This window comes from Arthroderma uncinatum (genome assembly GCF_011692745.1).
Source record: "Arthroderma uncinatum strain CBS 119779 chromosome Unknown scaffold2, whole genome shotgun sequence".
NCBI lineage: Eukaryota > Fungi > Ascomycota > Eurotiomycetes > Onygenales > Arthrodermataceae > Arthroderma > Arthroderma uncinatum.
The window spans coordinates 5789361-5807069 of record NW_022983864.1 but is presented as its reverse complement, the minus strand read 5'-3'; the positions used below and the strand labels follow the sequence as shown (position 1 = coordinate 5807069).

The window sequence follows — 17709 nt, the reverse complement described above, 5'->3', positions numbered from 1 at the left end:
TTAACCTCTATAAGCTCCTAGGGAGTAATTAGTAGATACTTAATATAATATTTTCTAATAAAGTCGGATAATATTACTCTATAAGCTCTATAGCCTATATCTATTATAGTTTTAACTATAGCGGTTTAATTTACTATAATACTAATAATAATATAAAATAAGTTTATCTTCTCCTTTTTAAACCTTACTAGTCTTATATTATATTTCTAGGGGGCTCCCGCCTATAATTTTTGGTAGGAGCTAGTCTTTTCCTTAATCCCTAGATATATTTTCCTTCTCTAACTCTAGGCCAGTGTCACAAGCTGACGGCGCTCCTTAATTACCTAAACGTGATTAGAGGTTCATATCTATTATAAGATAGAAGGTATAAAAATCTTAGAGAAAGCTTAGGTTAGAAATAAATTATTATAGAAGACGGCTTAATATTAAAATAAAATAGAATACTATAGCGAGACTATCCCTTAGTTCTAAGTATAGCTTTAGTTAGTACCTTAGTTGAATAAAGGCTAAAGGTCCTTATAAGTAGTAAAGATAATATTAATTTATATTAATAGGTAAAGGGGTATTTAATAAATATAGTATAAGATAACTAAAATAGTGCTTTATATTAAGTAGTATAGTAAAACTATAGCTAGTTTAATCGCGAGTATAAGACTTTTAATCCTAAGGTAATAAATATTCTTATATATATAATATATATCTAATAATAGGTTTAATAGTTTTCTACTAAGGGGTTCCTATTATTTCTATTAGTTATTATAATAGTATTAATAGAAAGCTACTAAGCTCGTCCTATTAGTTCTATTATTATTAGTTATATAACTAGTGCCCTTAAGGTCTAATCTATAATCTTTCTATCTAATAAGTATATATTTTAGGGCTACGTTATAGGTAGTCTATAATATTATCCCCTTCTTTTTAATAAGTTATTCTAACGCGCGTATATATAAACTTAGTTAGTTTCCCTTTTTTTAGTTTATTATTATATTTTTTTAGGTATACTTTACTATAGCTCGTTTTAAAGGTATTACTAATATTCTAAAGTCTTTTAAAGATTCTTTTTCTATCTATACTTAGACTAGGGACGGGTACGAGTTTGATAATCGAACCGAACCGACCCGAACCCGACCGAGTTGCTACCGGTCGGGTATTTATCAAATTCAAACAAGTCGATTTGGGTCGGGTATCACCTAGATACCTAGTCGGGTATTAAAATATTGATTACTAAGCCAAAATCTAATTAATAATTAATAATTAAGCTTTAAATTACTCTATTTAGTTAGTCTAATATCTATAAATAAACAAAAATTCTAAAAATAGGCTAATCTAACTAAATTAGGAACTAAATAAGAAGATCAATATAATCGACTCGTACCTGGTCAATACTCGACTTATTTGATACCCAAACTCGCGGGTACGGAATGATATAGATACCCGCCGGGTCGAGGTGGAATAGGCCAAAAACCCGGCCCGAACCGACCCGTCCCCAGTCTATCTATACTTATATATTAAAAGAAAATATTATAAAAATTAGTATCGCGATGCCTTTCTATTATATTTACTATTTAAAGAATAGTAACCTCTATATTATTATCTTATTCTATAAAGTATTTAAAGTATATCTATATAGGTTATCCTTATATTTATAATTATGTACTTTTTTTATTTAACTAGGTCAAAGTTTAATATAAAAAGGAAAAGTTAGAGTTAAAAAAGTATAAAGCTTGTAAGGAATCTTAATAAATTTATAAAGTCTTTTCAAAAGTATTAAATAATTCTAATACCTATTTTAATTATCTTACTTATTAATATAAGTTCCTTTAGAATTATATTAATAGATTTATTAAATTATCTATTAAGACTATAAAAGAGTTAGAAAAGCTAAAGGAAGAGAAGAGTTATTTAGCTAAACTCTAAGAATATGATTTCTAATAGCTTCTAAGTAAATTAGGTTCTTTATTTAACCTTACTTTATTTGTAGATTCTACTCTATTAGTCTCTTCTTTTAATACTAAGTTTATTAGTGAAATTCCTTTATTAGGCGTGGTAAATCCTTTAAGTATTTAGCTAGCTTATAAGTATTTTCTAAGAAGTTATATTCTTTCTATTTAACTAAGTAGTAAGTTTATCTATTAATTACTTTCTTATCTAGGATCTTTTTAACTTTGTATTCTTTTTCTTAATTTTTTAGTTATATTTTTAATTTATATAGTTTAGTATTCTAGAGTACTTTTTTAATTAATAAGATATAAAATATTAGGTATATTTATATATATTCTAAGAGTTAGAGTTTATAATTAAGTTACCTAATTTTCTTTAAGATTTTAAATAGTTCTAGTTTCTTATAGTCTAATTTATTATTTAGTCTCTATATTTTAATATTTTATTAAAGTAGAAATACTTTTTCCCCCTTTTTAAAATCTAATACTTTTATATACCATTAGTTATAGTAGTATTTTATTTTATAGTTTAAGAATTTAAGGTCTAACTATAGGTATTTATAGAGTTTATATATCTATTCTACTAAAACCTCTATATTTAAGGTGTGTGTTCTACCTTCTTTTAATATTTTTATTATTTCTAATTCTCTTTTATAGTTTATAAAGAAAGGTATTATACCTATTAAGGCGTTCTTCGCTCTATTATAGGCGAGCTATACTATTAGTAGTAGTAAAACCTAGTTATCCTATTTATAGTTAATATATTATCTTAGGTACTATTCTACTATTTAGTTTATTCTTTTACTTTATTTATCTATCTATAAATAATATACTATTAAAGTTTTTTATTTAATCTCTATTCTTTTAATAAATATTATCTAGAATTTATATATAAATCCTATATCTCTATTTAATATAATTTTATCTAGTAATTCTTTATTTATAAAGATATATTATAATAGGATATATATTATTTTTAGTAATATAGTTTTTTTAATAAATAGTATAATTTCGCCTTGCGCGAGCGCGGCGCGATCCGGCCGTCGTCCCGTTCGGGTTTGGCGCCTCCAGTTTGGGTTTGGCGCGTCCCGTTGCGGTTTGGCGTCACCTGCCGGCCCCTGCTCCGTCTGTGACGTCGCTCCGCTCGACTATATAAATCTCTCCATCGCACACGCACTTCCCTCCTCCCTCTTCTTTTCTTTCCTTCTCTTCGTCTCCGTCGTCGCCGTCTGCCTGCGTCGCCTCCCGTCCCCCCATTTTCTCTTTGCCCTTGCTTTTTTTTCCCTATACCCATGCTGCATGCGCGAATATTCGACCGGCTACCCACCCATCACCTTTGGGGACCCAATTTTTCATTGTCTGCCCGGCACGTCCACCCGTTTCGCACCCTTCGTCTTCCCTGAATTCCCATTTGTATCCTCTTCCCGTATCCGCTGGCTGTGCCGCGCGCCGTCTGCAATCGCTCCCTCACCATCTCTCGCCGGTGGTTGACATCCTTTCCTCGCCTTCTCGTCTCTGGCTCGCCGGCATGCGCATTCTCACCGCCAGCTGGAAACGTGCTCGGAACCTGCGCCCCCTTCGTCCCCTGCACTCCCTCGCTCGGCAGCTGATCTTCATGGGCCTATGATGAGATTGCTAAGATGACTTGTTTCGTGTGAAACCCCTCAACCCGGCCCCCCCTACCAAATCTCCTCGGCTGGGGATATGGCGGACTCCGAGGGAGGTGCAAGCGGTGCATAGAGGCCATTTGGCCCCGAACCGGCCCTGGGACGCCATGTCTCGTCGCGGCACAGGCGGCGCAGCCAGCTGACGTGCCCGCGCTTTCAACAAGCACGCATCCCCCCTCAGCCCCGGCCATTGCAGGCCACACGGGGGCTATGTCATGCGGGAGATATCACACGGGCTGTATCGTGGCCCAATGGCATAAATGCCTCATTGCAGTGAACCTCTGGCCGGCCTCCGGGCCCCCGCATCTCAATTTATTTTCCCTCGTCGCATGTGCGTTCCAACATCTACAATTGAGGCACGAACAGGGAGTCCGTGGCAAGATCAACCCTGGCAGGGAGCTGAGACCTTCGGAATCGCCGCATCGTCAGCACACCTGCATATTCAGTCCCGTCTGCCACCTATCCTACTGTGCGCCGGTCCATGTTTAGGGGCTGTGAGAAAAGGAGTGGCAAGGCGTTCTTTGTACACCCTGGGAATCGCTCCGGGTCAGGGTCCTCCAGGCCCCATATCGTTGTTTCCAACCGTCTATATAACCCGGACAGTCTCCCTTCAGTGTCCAACTCCAGCTACCATCTCACAGAGTCCCCAGGAGAAGCGAGATCGCGAAAATGGCCATCTCTCTGGACGAGATCGAAGTTCACACGCCATCTTCCTTCCAAGCCGGGCGTATGCCCAAATGCACCACCCGCGCACACCCCGTTCCGCAGGACACTTCCTTCGCTGCACCACACACACTTGCCTTCCCCCAGCCCACTGCTCCGCGAACCCAGCTGAATCCCCTTCCCCCGAGGCCGTCAGTGGCGGCCGACCCCCCTCTCCCTAGATCCGGACTCCTTCTCTCCACACCTCCCCAGCACCCATTGCCCCCCAAGCCCCAGCCCCCGACGATGTCCACATCCGGGCCCCTCTGGGGATTAAGCGAAAAACAGGAGCAGCATGCACCGGCACGGGTGCCGGACACGCGTCCTGGCTCTGCATTCGACAGGGCATTCGAGGAAATTGAGGTCCTCGACCTGACGGGGACCAGTTCCGTCAGCGACGAAGCGCCGGGGTACCCGTCTGGGGATGCTTATGTGGAGCCTGTCGGTGAACGCGTCCCCAGGGCCCAGTTGGTCGAATGTGTCGACCTGCCCGTTAGCCCGCTCGAAGGCGACAGAGCCGCGCTGGACGACATGAGGCAACCAGACTCATCAGGTATGATTCCCCCCCCTCCCTTTCCTGAGCCCTCTCCTGCTCCTGCCACCTGCCATATACGCGTGACCTTCTACATCCTCTGTGTCGTGCATGTGCTGACCCTACTTCTCCTCTGACAGGCGAACCCGTCTCGATCGATTCTGACGACCGCGGCGGCGTTCGTAATCCACTGGAAATCGGGTACCGCTCGAGTCCCCGGAAGTCTCGTGGTGACGCTCAGACGTCTCGAATGTGCCTCGACGGCCAGAAAGATGGCGCGAGGAGGAAAGGGCAACCGCGGCCGCCTCCTATGGTGGCGGTCCAGGTACAGATACCTTCACGCCGTAATTCCGTGCGGGTTGACTCCAGTCGAGCCTCGACGACTGTCGACAGTGAAGTTGCGGATAGTGAAGATGCGGACCGTGATGACACCGGAGACAGCGACTCACTCAGCGGGGAAGACGAGAGCTACGCGTGTGCCGCGCCATCGAAACGGCGCAGGATATCTACGCCTCCGAACCCGGCGAAAACCCAAGGTGCCGTAACCCGCCTCCTCGCTGCAACGAGTGTGAGGAAAGAAGCTCGCGTTGCGGAGGGTCCTCGCGGCTCCGGCGTCGCGTTCACAGAGGAGGAACTCAAGCTGGCGGCTGCCGTCACCTCTGCCGTGATGGAGGTCGTGGCCAAGCACCGTATGGGCCGCTCACTGGCCGACGTGAGTTTAGCTCGAGTTGCGACGAGCGCGACGGCGTGTGTAGATGGCGCAGAGCGTGGGTCGAGTAAGGGGTGCGCGGACGCCGGTGGCGCCGTGTCTAGCAAGGGAATGGAGGAGAGGAAGTGGAAGAGGGGTCGATGGTCCAGGGACGAGGATGCGCTCCTCCTACCTCTGGTCCGGGAGTGCCGTCCCTTGGCCGAAGTCGCCGTCGAGAGACTTTTTCCTCTAAGAATCCCTTCGTCCGTGGAGAAGAGGTATGCAGCCTTGCGAGAACAGGAGAAGAAAAAGGAGAGGGAGAAGGAGAGAGGGGGCAAGAAGCGTGAGCGATCTCCTCGATAGATCTACCGTATGCGCTGTGCAATCCCTCAATATAGATCCAAGTTATCTACTTTCCGCGCTCTATGGCGCTCTCTACCAGTCAACGACAAACGTTTTGGCTACCGCGTCAGCGGCAAGCCCCCTCAGCCCCGCACCCCGGCCCGTACCGCTGGCTTTAACATCCGCGCCGTCCGCCCCGTTAAGGCCTACGGCCAGCTTAAACCCTGCCCCAGAGCCCGTTGAGGCCTCCAAAGCTGCTACCGCAGTCGTGACCACCGACACCATGGTTGGGACCAGCCTCAGGGAGCTGCCGCTAGAGATAGTCACCCTGATATTGGATCATCTATATGTATGTAGTCCAATAGTTGACCGTCCGTAGCTCGCCTCGTTCCCTTTGCTAAAGAGACAAGATTAACTTGTAAACCCCCTTATATTATCCAACGGCTTTCGGAATTCTCTTTTTTCTCCAGTTTGTGTACCTTCTTTCATGTTGGAGAAATAACTTCCATCTGAGAAAAACAGGCGTCGGATCCCGTATACCAGCTGTGGGGTCTTTGAACAGGATGTAGGCCCGACCCAGCTGTATGATCCATTAGCCACAGCATGTAGTACTTGGAGTAAGAGTACTCACGATCGGATGCCCACATCTGCCTACCTCACCGGGAGAGTGTGCATTAGCCGGCACGGCCAAAGATAGGGGAGTTGGGACTCGGGGTATAAGCATGGCTTTGGGAGCATGCAAGAGGATCTATCTGACTTTTGCAGACACGTTTTCAAGCAAACTGGCGGAGAGTATCAATAAGAAATAATTTCAGGATGCTCTCTCATTATATGGGATAAATCCTCCGGGCCATGAGCCCCGCGCCTCCGCGACATGCGAGTGTACAACGACAGAGAATCAAACCTCGCAAACGTAGGTAGGTCAATTCCAAGCTTTTTCAAATCCCGTAACCCTTGACGCTCTGAAAGGCTCGGTCACACGTATGGTGACTGGATGCAATGGATATTCAGGCACGCTGCGATGGAAAGCAACCCTAAGCCTCTGAATATCTCTTTATTCAAGAGGATCAGACGAAGGAGCTGCAGGGAAAGGGTGCACCATCCGCATTAGCTCCACTCTACTAGGAGAATTCATGTAGCGGCTCCGAAGAATATTTGCCAAGCCCCCGCGGCAAGCCCTCAGAGCTTCCAGGGTGCGTGGTGGCCCCACAGAAGCTGCGTCTACAGTCCACTAGATATAACCCTCGTAAGCTAAAATATGCACAGCATTACCTCAACGCAACGAATAACATAACGACTAGATTGCATTAACATCGCCGCTTTGGCTTAACTACTATTGGGCTGTGAGTCATATCCCACTAATTAACGACACTCCCGGCTCATACCACCTAAATCACGTTCCAAAAAGAACTTGGGTGTGTAGTTTTGACAAATTCAAAGATTTTCGATGTAGTAAAGGATTCACACACAACTTGTTGGGTCTGCTGCCAAACTCCATGATAAAACTCCTTCCGCCGGTCCCAATCGGTTAATTGGCTTCTGGGCATAATGTTTGTGAGAAATTTTTCCTCTTTAAGTTTGCTGCTGAGGACTGTTCTCTCTTTCAGTAGTAAACCGAAAAATAGTGGAGCACCAATTTCCATAGCCAAGTCGTACGGGTCGTCATCTGGCGGCTGATTTCCGATAATGTCCCCAGGGAGAGAGACACACCTATATATCGGTCAGCGAGCGGGATTTGAGCTGTTTAAAGGGTACATGGATATATACCAATAATAATTAGAACGCCTCTCAGGCCTATACCTAGCGATCAGTATCGGCCAGCCATAGGTTTTGACGCCAACTTACGAGTTAAATAATATTGTAGCAACCACTCCTATACCCAGCTGTCGAAGAAATTCCTGGTCCACAGAAGGCAGGTCTTTATAATAAGAGGCACCTGAGCTTATTTCGATGCCATCCTGCCGTAAAACGTTCCACTTCACAGCTCGAGGCTCTGTGTGACGTGCTCCAGCTCCAACATTTTTATACAAGGGGAAAACTTGCTATAAGATCCATTAGCATGCGTATAGAGGATGTGCTTGGGCCTGACACTTACCATCTGTCTAGCCCCTTCCATAATGAGACGTATACCCGAGTATTCTGTCAAATTGGTGAGCAGGAAAGATAATAATGGGAGTGCAGAGCTGTCCACTTTATATTCGCGCGAGACTCTCATTGCCAGGCTTCGCAGGGCTTCAAGATATGTAGACCTGGGGAGAGTTGAGTGGCGCGAATATGTATCGGGTCCCACTACTGCATTGTGCACCAAGTCAAGAAAGTTCCTTTCCCCTTACTAGCCCTTTCGCCTATAGGCGAATGCATTTCCACGCATGCTTGTGTATACGAGGATTCTTTATGCCTCGGAGCTCAAGGCGTTGTTTGGCTGAGGGAGGTTATTTTAGGCAAAAGTCCAGGCACGCCACAACCTGCCTTTTTCGTATCTAGGAAGGCAAGGTGTCGTCCGCCATTTAGGCCCACCCTCTCAGCGGCCCAGGCCCCAGAAGGGTGCTGCCAGATCTTCTTTTGATAAGGTTGACCCGCAGGTTTTAGTTAAGTTACGAGGCTCATATTTTACAAAACGCTTTTACAAGGGATCGTTGGCTCATTCTCGATACTTATTGTGACTAGCTGGTTTGGGCACCCTGCGCCCTTGATCCCTTCTGGGGGACAGGGCCAGTAACTCGCTTGCTTATGGACGTTTCCCCCGATGTTGATATTCTGACAACCTGGATACATATTTCCAAATTACTTCCTCTGTCGCCTCTATACCAGGGAAGTTAGGCCGCACGATTGTATTGAAGTAGTGAACCATATCGGGCTGCTTGCTTATGGAATCACACACTCTTTGTACCCACTGGTCATCGACTGGGGTCCTGATAATGATAGGAGCTATACGGTGTATTGATTCAAGCAAGCCCTTTTCCGCCGAGATAACCTCATACGTCGCAGAAGGAGTTTGAACCTTGTGGGTAACGACAACTCTAGATTCTCGTTAGCTCTGAGTCATGGTATTCGATAGGATAGGCCTACATATACAGGTCATCTGCATAAAGATGCGATATGTCAGGGTGAAGAATTTTCCTAAAAGCCTGTTAGTATACTTGAAGTTTAGAGCGCCAGGTTTTACATACCTAGGCACCTTAAAGAGTACCGCCGACTTTGGAGGGCATGATCCGACAGCAGATGCTAGAAACATAAAGAGAGAGTCCGGTATTGGTCCGCTGGTGGGCTGCGGCGCTCCAATTAGCTCTGTAATTAGATCTTTTCTGTCGTAATTCCATTCCTGTAGCGGTCCCTCATGGACCAAATGTACACCGCAGTAGATGAAATATTTTAATTGACGGCAGGTGACGGCAGAATCGCTCCATCTACTATCATCGATGCGGATTAGTATCAGCGGGAGAACGGCTATTCCTAGTTTCGGAAAACTGCGTAAATGTTGAGAGATTCTCCACTGGATCCTTCGCTGTAGTTATGGCAGGTTAGGTTTCATTCTAATAAGCTGGTACCCATGATTGCGTACCTTGCACATGTCCACCATGGGCCGGCCAACTGTCTGGCTTGGCTTCTGGTCGTTCCAGAAGCCGGCATTGTCGGAATCGTAGGTGTCCTGGGAGAAGAACGACAGTATAAGAGAATCCTCATACTCTGAAAAGTATTCTCCGATGCAGTTAAGAATGTCACGTAGTTCATTGTCTTCAATTAGCCAGTTGAGGGTTGTCTCGTAGTCGGGTATTAGATGCTCTGAATTTAAAGGAAGGGTCGAAACGATGACTGCGGCAGCAGCACGAACCGCATAACCGAAAAACATATTCATACTTGATGACGAGCGGTAGAGGCGAATTCAGAGCTGGAATACAAGTGCCAGTTGGTTACTCTCATGAGAGCTGGGCCATAAGTATAGGCTCAAGGACCTAGGGCGCAAGTATGGCTTCGGAAACAGGCAGGGAGAGAGACGTAGGAGCTTGTGTCGCAGGATATTGCTCCATTATATAGGATAAAAGACCACAAAAACCGGCTGTCCATAGTGGGCAAAAGTGTGGAATGACAGAGTGATGGTATTCAAGGACCGTCAAGAGAGATAAAGGCGTGGGACTGGGGGGCTCGGGAAGTTGTCTTATGGGTGATAGCTGGATCTAATGATCAAGCATTGTCGATGTAAAGGAGTGTGCTACAGGCCCTAGTTGTATCAAGCGCTTCGGGCGAAGGGCCCACAGCGAAAGACTTTCCTTTTTCTATGTGGAGAAATCCTGGATCCAGTGGCTCCTTGGCTCTACTCACCCACTAATATTGTGGAGGCTTGGCAGGTACTTTTTTAGTGCCTGAGCCGCAACGGGCAAGCCAGTTGTGCCGCGTACAGAACTTCCTTTCATATTATCCTGAAATAAGGCATACAAATTCGCAGTCACGTAGCTAGCCAGAAATAAAAATAGCGAATAAGAGAACCTAGCTAATCGTACAAGTCACGGCTTGCAGCGGCGAAGCCTGGCTCCGGAATATCAATTGAACTGAAGGAAAGTGCCGATTTAATGTGGGAATAATCTAGAGTTCTATCCTCCGCAGCCACATCACGCGCAATCGATACTATGTTTCTAATCTAAAAGAACAATTAGCGGCGATGTTGGTGTATCTCCAATTCAAAGTTTCCATACCTGTCGCCCGTTTAATTTTAGCTCAGCCAAGGAGTTAAACTGGATTTCGCTGATGCCGGCGCCGGCAAGGAACTGCCTGAATATATCTCGCCTAGCGTCAAGTGTGAGGTCACTGTAGGGAAAAGTCAGGTGAATTCGGCTCAAAACAGCCGGGTCGAAGCTCTGTTCCTGATTGGTGGTTAGGAATAGGACTCCTGGGAAATTCTCGAGCGCCTGAAGGAAGGCCGCTACAAGGCGGCTACGTTCGATATTTTCTGGTGACCGTCGTGCTAGGTAGACATCGGCTTCGTCAAATAGGAGGATTGCACCCCAATGCGTTGCTGTTTCGAAGATTTCACGAAGTTGGATTTCTAGGTTGGCTGCATCGGAAGATAGTTGCCCCGTAGATATCTAAGCAGTGAGTATGGGTCCGCTCGATTGGAACAGAGTTAAAACATACCGTATAGAGGGGCCGAAGCTTGCTTTCTGCCAAGGCTTCCACGGTTACCGTTTTGCCAACTCCAGGGGGGCCACTATGCCAGTTAGCGTTTGCTCGAGAAAGGGGCGACCGCCACTCACGTAAGAAGTATGGCTCTTCCACCCCCTTTATTAAAGATAAAATCGTCGGGCTGAACATCTTTCTTCCCCCCCGCAGTAGCTAAATAACGGTCGGCGATAGTGAGTATTGTATCCTTTCGCGTCTGAGGGATGACTACTTGGTTAAATGACTCCTTTGACCATTTAATCTCACTAATGTTATCGATCGCAAACTCGCCTAGCAAGGGGTTAGTTGTGTATATTCCTCAACTGGGCTAAATATCTTACCCCAGAACTTGTCCTTGAAACTGAACCCAAATAGGGTAGGCGCAAAGGAGAGAAAATCGTCCTCTGACAGGTCACTCGTTGTCTTTCCCGAACACTTGAGCCAATCTGTGTCTAGGAGTTTAGGATAGTTTGGATTGACCTGCCGGAACCTGCCGGGGTCGACCATGATCCTCCCTCCGACCAGCAGCCGATATATTTTCCCCTTTTCCGATTCGAAGTAGGCAATCCCCTTGTAGTCGCAGTGTCTACCGGACATCATGCCTATAAAGTTCTTCCCGTTCTCTCGGAGTTGCGACTTCACGTCTTCCTCTGTAGGGTGGTATCGGAGAGGGAAAACCCCAAGTTTGCAGATTGGCACTGCTCCCGGAAAGCGATTGATACAAGCGGTAGTCATAGCCTGGCCGAAATCTCCGCCCTGAAAGTCATAGCAATGGCCGTCCACTTGGAAGTATGGGGTACCCAGCCCTTTCCTTTCTATTCCATGGTCAAATACAAACGTCATCGGCGTCATAGTCCCGGGATGCAGCGTGTACACTCTCTCGCCCGGTTTAAAGAAAGCCCAAAGTAAGTCGTACGTGATTTTGCCTTCGGAAACGAGTGACTGGAGACGGTTTTCAGTCTCTTTATAGGCGGTTTTGATGTGCTCGACAAGTATATTCAAATGTTGAACCGCATCGGCGGAGCATACCCCGGCGTTGGGCGCCTGGGCAACTTGGCCTTCTAGCATAAAAAGGAGGTTGAACAGTAGATCACGAGGAACCTAGAGCCGCGGTCAGTGATTATAGGAACTGGAGGTAGGTCCGCATACCGAAGGCATGTCCCCACCAAGTCTCACTGCTCTGACGCCTCGGAGTAACCACCTAAGTATATCCCGCAAACCCTCTGATTTGATGTCGATATAAACCATTGGTTGAGTGGTATGTATATCTACCCGGCGACGTTAGTAGACGTTAGATAAGCCTGTTCGGTCGATCTTCCACTTACAAGTTCGAGAGCGGACCACAAATAGGTACTCATCCAACTCAGTGACCTTGGGGGTTTCGACTGCTCCTGATATCTTGTACCGCTTCTCCCGCTCGTCCCACCTATTCTCTATGTTAGTCAAACGCCACCACGAGGTCCGATTGACTTACACCTCCTCCACAGCCTTGTATTCCAGCTTGGAAGCCCGGACCCTCTGCGTAACGATTCCCGCCTCGGCCATCTCGTTCGGTCCCGGCCCTGGCCCAATACTCTGGCCGGCGGTAAATTTTTTCCGAAGGGGGGACAACGCAGCGCCGGCAAATCCGTCTTCAACCGAAAGGTTGCGTGTACTGAAATCACCTCCGGAGGGCTGTACCCCCGTTGAGGGGGAAGTTGGGTGCTCGGGGGAAGCTTGGCCGGTAGACATTGTGAATGTGGTAGGGGGCTTATACCTAAAGGTTGGAGTTGAGGGTTGAGTGACAGATTTTACATCAATATTAAAGGACATGTTGCTCTTTATATCTCAATCGATATGTTAGGAAGGAGGGCGCAACTGAAAGTAAACCGAACTAGAACCAAGATAAGGCTTACACTAGCCTTGGCGGCGCAAAGAGTCTGCATGGAAAGATAATTGGAAGGTGTTGTTGCCAAGTTTGCTTCAGTTAAAGAGCTAGACCGAAATAGGGTTTAAAAATACACACAATGCCAAAGGAACAGGGATAACAGTTATGGGACTCCAGGGTAAACCTCCTTTCCCCAGTAGCGGAGAAGAACACGCCAGTCACAGGGTTCTGTAGCCTTCTCCGCTCCCTTTGACTCGAGAAACACATCTACGCTTGATAAACACACGCTTTCAGAGTACTCCTTTCCCTCCAGCCTTACAACGGCCAAGACAGGATACCCCCCGTCAACCATTTCCTCCACCATTCCCCCATAAGCCTCCACATGTACGGATGTGGGGTCAGATATTAGCTTTCGGCCCAACCTTGTACTCCAAAGTTAGTGGTGGCAAGCTCGCGGGTAGAGGATGTACACACCTTAGAGGATACTTGGGGATTAACCGTTCGATCTTAGGGGTGCGCTTTTTTCCCTCCCATTGACTGTACGCCGCCCACACCTCCCGCATCTGCGGCAAATCACCCAAGGTGCAGTATCCATCTTTTATATCGCCGGTGCGTGTCCGAACCCTAAGCCGTGGATGCTCTATGTCTTCTCCGTATATTTGAATAACGGCACGTACATCATGTGGGAAGAGACGATCTCCTGGCGGTCTATAGTTCTTCATCAGTGCGAAACCACGTAGTGGAGAACAACGCTCGCTCACTGGGCAGGTACGAAACTCGATTTCTTCCGACGCGCACCCAGACACTGTGCTATTTGGGAAACTAGTGAATATAGGCGGGCAGCCTCTGCGCCACGGTTGTTTGAGTTAGAAGTATCGTTGTCTGCATAGTGTTAGACTTTACGACATGAGAGGGGTCACAGAATGCGATACGTACCTTGGGTAGGTGGGGGAAGAGCGCTAGGCGACTCCAGCTGCGCCCCCAAACACTGGGTTAGCCAGCCAGAACTGAACATATTGTGGAGCAGCCAAAGAAAAGTGCAAAAAAGTAGGCGTAAACAGGCGAAACGCACGGTTCGTATGGGGCAGAAAGGCGGCCATATCCAAGGGGCGGTGAGCTTTCTATATAGGTCCTATCGATGAATCTAAGTAACCAATTCATTGTTCCGTCAGTCTATGTATGTATGCCAAAAGAGTACAGGGTAAATAACGAACTACTCGTTGCAGAATGCTTTTGGCCAACCACCGTGCAGATTCTTAGCATCAATGCTAAGAATCTGCACGGTGGTTGGCCAAACTCTCATTTAACTCCACTCTTCGTAGGCACCGTCGAGGAGACGAAAGAAAGGTCTTTTATCAGGGGGTAGATCGTATCTGCTCCTTGTTTGTGGGGGATTTCCCTACAGCCATGTTTTTGGAGGCGCCTTGCAACCTTATTGCGTAACTCTCGAGACCACTAGGCTGATGGTAGAGCACTACGGATAAAAGGCCGCTCACTCTATACGAGCCCTGTCCCTATAGAGGAATGCCATACGGAGTATGTTGTACGGAATTATTCCCACGACTTCCCCTTTCCAATTCTTAATAAAGCGACATGGGTATTTCTTTCTTTTATGACTTCAAACCCCTCCGTAATACGTGAAACGCCACATAACAGCATAGATATTGTACAGAGAAGTCTGGTCGGGTTCACGGTTTAGAAGGCCAACCGCCAGGTGGATTATATAGCCGAAACCGCGAGCCGAGGAGGATGAGATACCCCCACGATTGAGCTCCATGCGTCTGAATTTCGTGTGACTCAAACTCAAACGCTATCTGGTGAAAACGTATCGAAACCCTTGTAAGTTGGAATCCTACCAACTACAAGGCCCCACTAGGCTGGCCGTCCCCTTTAACCTCTAACCCAAATCTGTCAAACTCAAATACCATTGCATAATACGGAGTATACTTAAATGCAGAAGCTGGACGCGGTAGGAGTCGGTATTGGCGGGCTCCTCTTTGAGGCAAGATTTGGCCAACCAGCGTGCAGGTTCTTAGCATCGATGCTAAGAACCTGCACGCTGGTTGGCCAAAATCCTCCACCGTTTCCGCTCTTCAGGGACGCCCGTCCCTAAAAGGGTCACGTGGTACGGGCATATCCACTGGGTTTGGACAGCCAGCGAGGTTTTCTCTTTCTTCTCTCATACAACGGAAAAAAAAAATATTCAGGAATGCCTAACTTTACGCCTCCCCCCGAGCTGCAACATGCTCTGGAAATTATCGCCAATGCTTCTCCCGAAATACTCTATGCCTGTCGCGATTTGGATGCCTGGAAATCTGCTAAGGCAGTTGTTGACTCTATTGATAGCGAAGAGTCGCCTAATACCGATGTCGATTCAGAGACCTCAACAGACGGTGTGGAGATGTATCCATCTTCTTCCCTAGCGTCATCGAGCAGCAGCTTCGTGTGCCATCCAGCACCCAGCAATTCCTCCTTGGTGCCTTCGGGTTCGTCCATCGCCATCCCCAACCCACTACCGCCTGTAGAAAGATCGTCAACCGCAGAGAGCCCGAAACGCACACCTAAGATCAACTGTGAAAAGTTCCTCGATGAAGTGAGGGGTGCTTTGACAAAGCTTGAGAAGTTTTCGGAAGATTACCCAAACCTGGCTTCAATTTCACTGGAGGAAAGGCAGGCGGGCGTTGACCTGCGCATACATTACTTAAGGATCATCGACGGTAATAATTCTCCCAGCGAGGTAGAGATAGTCCTTAGGGGACTCGCTCAGCTCTCGTATGCCTCAAGTTTTTCCACTTGGGAAACGCAATCAAAAGTTGGTGACAGGGTGAAAGATATCTGCTCCAAATTATCAAGTGTGCCTAGGAAAAATGGGAATATTACTCGTTATGCGAGAACAAGCTGTTCTAGGTATACAGCTGTGGTTAATAGGGGGATAAGAGAGGGTATAAACAAGATGGCCTTCGCGAAACTATTGCAAAGGAGGGCTGGAAGGAACACCGTGGAAGGAATGCTTGCCATTCTAATATTCATTTATACGAAGTCTCGGTTACTGACTTTCGATCAATACCCCAAAATTATTAATATGATACTCCCGATGGATGAACCCGATGAGGATGAACCCGATGAGGATGAACCCAATGAGGATGAACCGGGTTCCATGATCTATCGTATCAAGGCCCTATCGCCATGGTTTGCACGTCTAAGAAATAGATTTGAGTTGCTCCGCCGAGGTAAGAATATGTCTAGGTATTATTTAATCAACCTAACACCTGATGATCAGTTCCTCCCGAGAACGCTGGCCCTGAGATAGGTTCGCCCATTCCAACGCGTGATCCGATGATTGCGACGAGCAGCGTAGCATTCGATAGAACACCCCCTACGAACGTTCGGGACCCATCGACACAGAGCCCTCTTCTCGATGCGCAAAACGAAAAGACTTGTTCGGGCAATGATTACGTCGGTGATGCCGGAGGCGAAGGCTATCTCAGCTGGCAAGGTGGCCAGAGCTCCTTGCCAACGCTAGCTCCAAGATATACACGCGACGATGTACCATCTGCTGGCTCCTCCAGCCTATCGCTGCAGAATAACCAGGCAGCTGGTAACCCTACTATATATCCCCAATACCCAGGGCAACCCCGCACGAACGAAGCGAACAAGCGGCCCTACTCAGTAGAGATTATTAGCGGACACCAGATGCCGCAGCGTAGGAGATTGAGTGGAGATGGTGGAGGTAATGAACTCGCAGGCCATGGCACAGAGATTGAGCTGACTTGCTGTATAGGCGTTCTCACTTCCACCAGTAGCGTTCTCATACCTTATTCTGAAAGGAACTCTGACCGGGCCCTCGAGACTAATATGCGTGAAGAGATGACTGAAGACGATACTAGCAGGCTAGGGCTTCCTGATAGCAGGCCAGATCAGTTTCTCGAAGCAGCAGGATATGACAGGAGTAAGTTTAAATCCAATATGAATATACTGCGTCTGTGCTAAGTGTTTTAAGACATCTATAGGAATGATATATCCAGAAGTGAGTTTGAACGGCCCGTTTTTTACTTTCCTTTACTAAAAATATTAGCCAGTGGATTTGCGTCGCGCCACAGTGTGATGGATAACACAGTCCAAGCCACAGATGGAGGAATCGCGCTACGTTGTAGGAATATGACAATTCAACATATGCTATGCCCGCCCTATGAAAGTAGCCACCAGGGTTACCCGCGTCGTTCAACTCAAAATACCGCCGAAGCCCCAAGGAGAAACATTAATTACTTGGAAACGGGATCTAATGCACCAGGGACGAACCAACAATACATTGAACAGAACATTGAGCCTTTGGTTCCAGGTGAGTCTAAAAAAGGTCTATAGTATATAGGGGCTAACCAATTCTAGGACAAACGAGGGGAGTGACAAATTTTAACGACACAGATCAGGCATTCGGCACGACCACCAACCTAGAGTTGGGCGGCTTTAACGACACACACCAGGCGTTCGGCGCGACCAACCTGGAGTTGGGCGGCTTTAACGACACAAACCAGGCGTTCGGCGCGACCAACCTGGAGTTGGGCGGCTTTAACGACACAGATCAGGCATTCGGCACGACCAACCTAGAGTTGGGCGGCTTTAACGACACAAACCAGGCATTCGGCACGACCAACCTAGAGTTGGGCGGCTTTAACGACACAAACCAGGCGTTCGGCGCGACCAACCTGGAGTTGGGCGGCTTTAACGACACAGATCAGGCATTCGGCACGACCAACCTAGAGTTGGGCGGCTTTAACGACACAAACCAGGCGTTCGGCGCGACTAACCTGGAGTTGGAC

At 47.0% G+C, this 17709-nt stretch overlaps 4 protein-coding genes across 4 annotated transcripts; 1 reads left to right on the top strand and 3 right to left on the bottom strand.

The window, feature by feature from the left end:
* Positions 1 to 4276: 4276 nt before the first annotated feature.
* On the top strand, positions 4277 to 6114 carry GIQ15_03664 (uncharacterized protein; the record flags this gene model as incomplete). Its single annotated transcript, XM_033551081.1, has 3 exons — positions 4277 to 4862; positions 4982 to 5872; positions 5972 to 6114. The coding sequence occupies 3 exons, from the start codon at positions 4277 to 4279 to the stop codon at positions 6112 to 6114; spliced, it is 1620 nt and encodes a 539-aa protein (XP_033408242.1).
* A 2822-nt stretch (positions 6115 to 8936) lies between these two features.
* On the bottom strand, positions 8937 to 9727 carry GIQ15_03663 (uncharacterized protein; the record flags this gene model as incomplete). Its single annotated transcript, XM_033551080.1, has 3 exons — positions 8937 to 8991; positions 9042 to 9376; positions 9434 to 9727. 3 exons carry the CDS (start codon positions 9725 to 9727, stop codon positions 8937 to 8939), a joined length of 684 nt encoding a protein of 227 aa, XP_033408241.1.
* Positions 9728 to 10360: 633 nt separating this feature from the next.
* GIQ15_03662 (uncharacterized protein) lies at positions 10361 to 12756 on the bottom strand (the record flags this gene model as incomplete). The annotated part of the gene is made up of 8 exons (XM_033551079.1): positions 10361 to 10507; positions 10563 to 10952; positions 11002 to 11074; positions 11121 to 11316; positions 11367 to 12126; positions 12175 to 12293; positions 12351 to 12451; positions 12500 to 12756. The coding sequence occupies 8 exons, from the start codon at positions 12754 to 12756 to the stop codon at positions 10361 to 10363; spliced, it is 2043 nt and encodes a 680-aa protein (XP_033408240.1).
* A 299-nt stretch (positions 12757 to 13055) lies between these two features.
* Positions 13056 to 13907, bottom strand: GIQ15_03661 (uncharacterized protein; the record flags this gene model as incomplete). Its single annotated transcript, XM_033551078.1, has 4 exons — positions 13056 to 13314; positions 13367 to 13600; positions 13654 to 13774; positions 13829 to 13907. The coding sequence occupies 4 exons, from the start codon at positions 13905 to 13907 to the stop codon at positions 13056 to 13058; spliced, it is 693 nt and encodes a 230-aa protein (XP_033408239.1).
* Positions 13908 to 17709: the final 3802 nt, after the last annotated feature.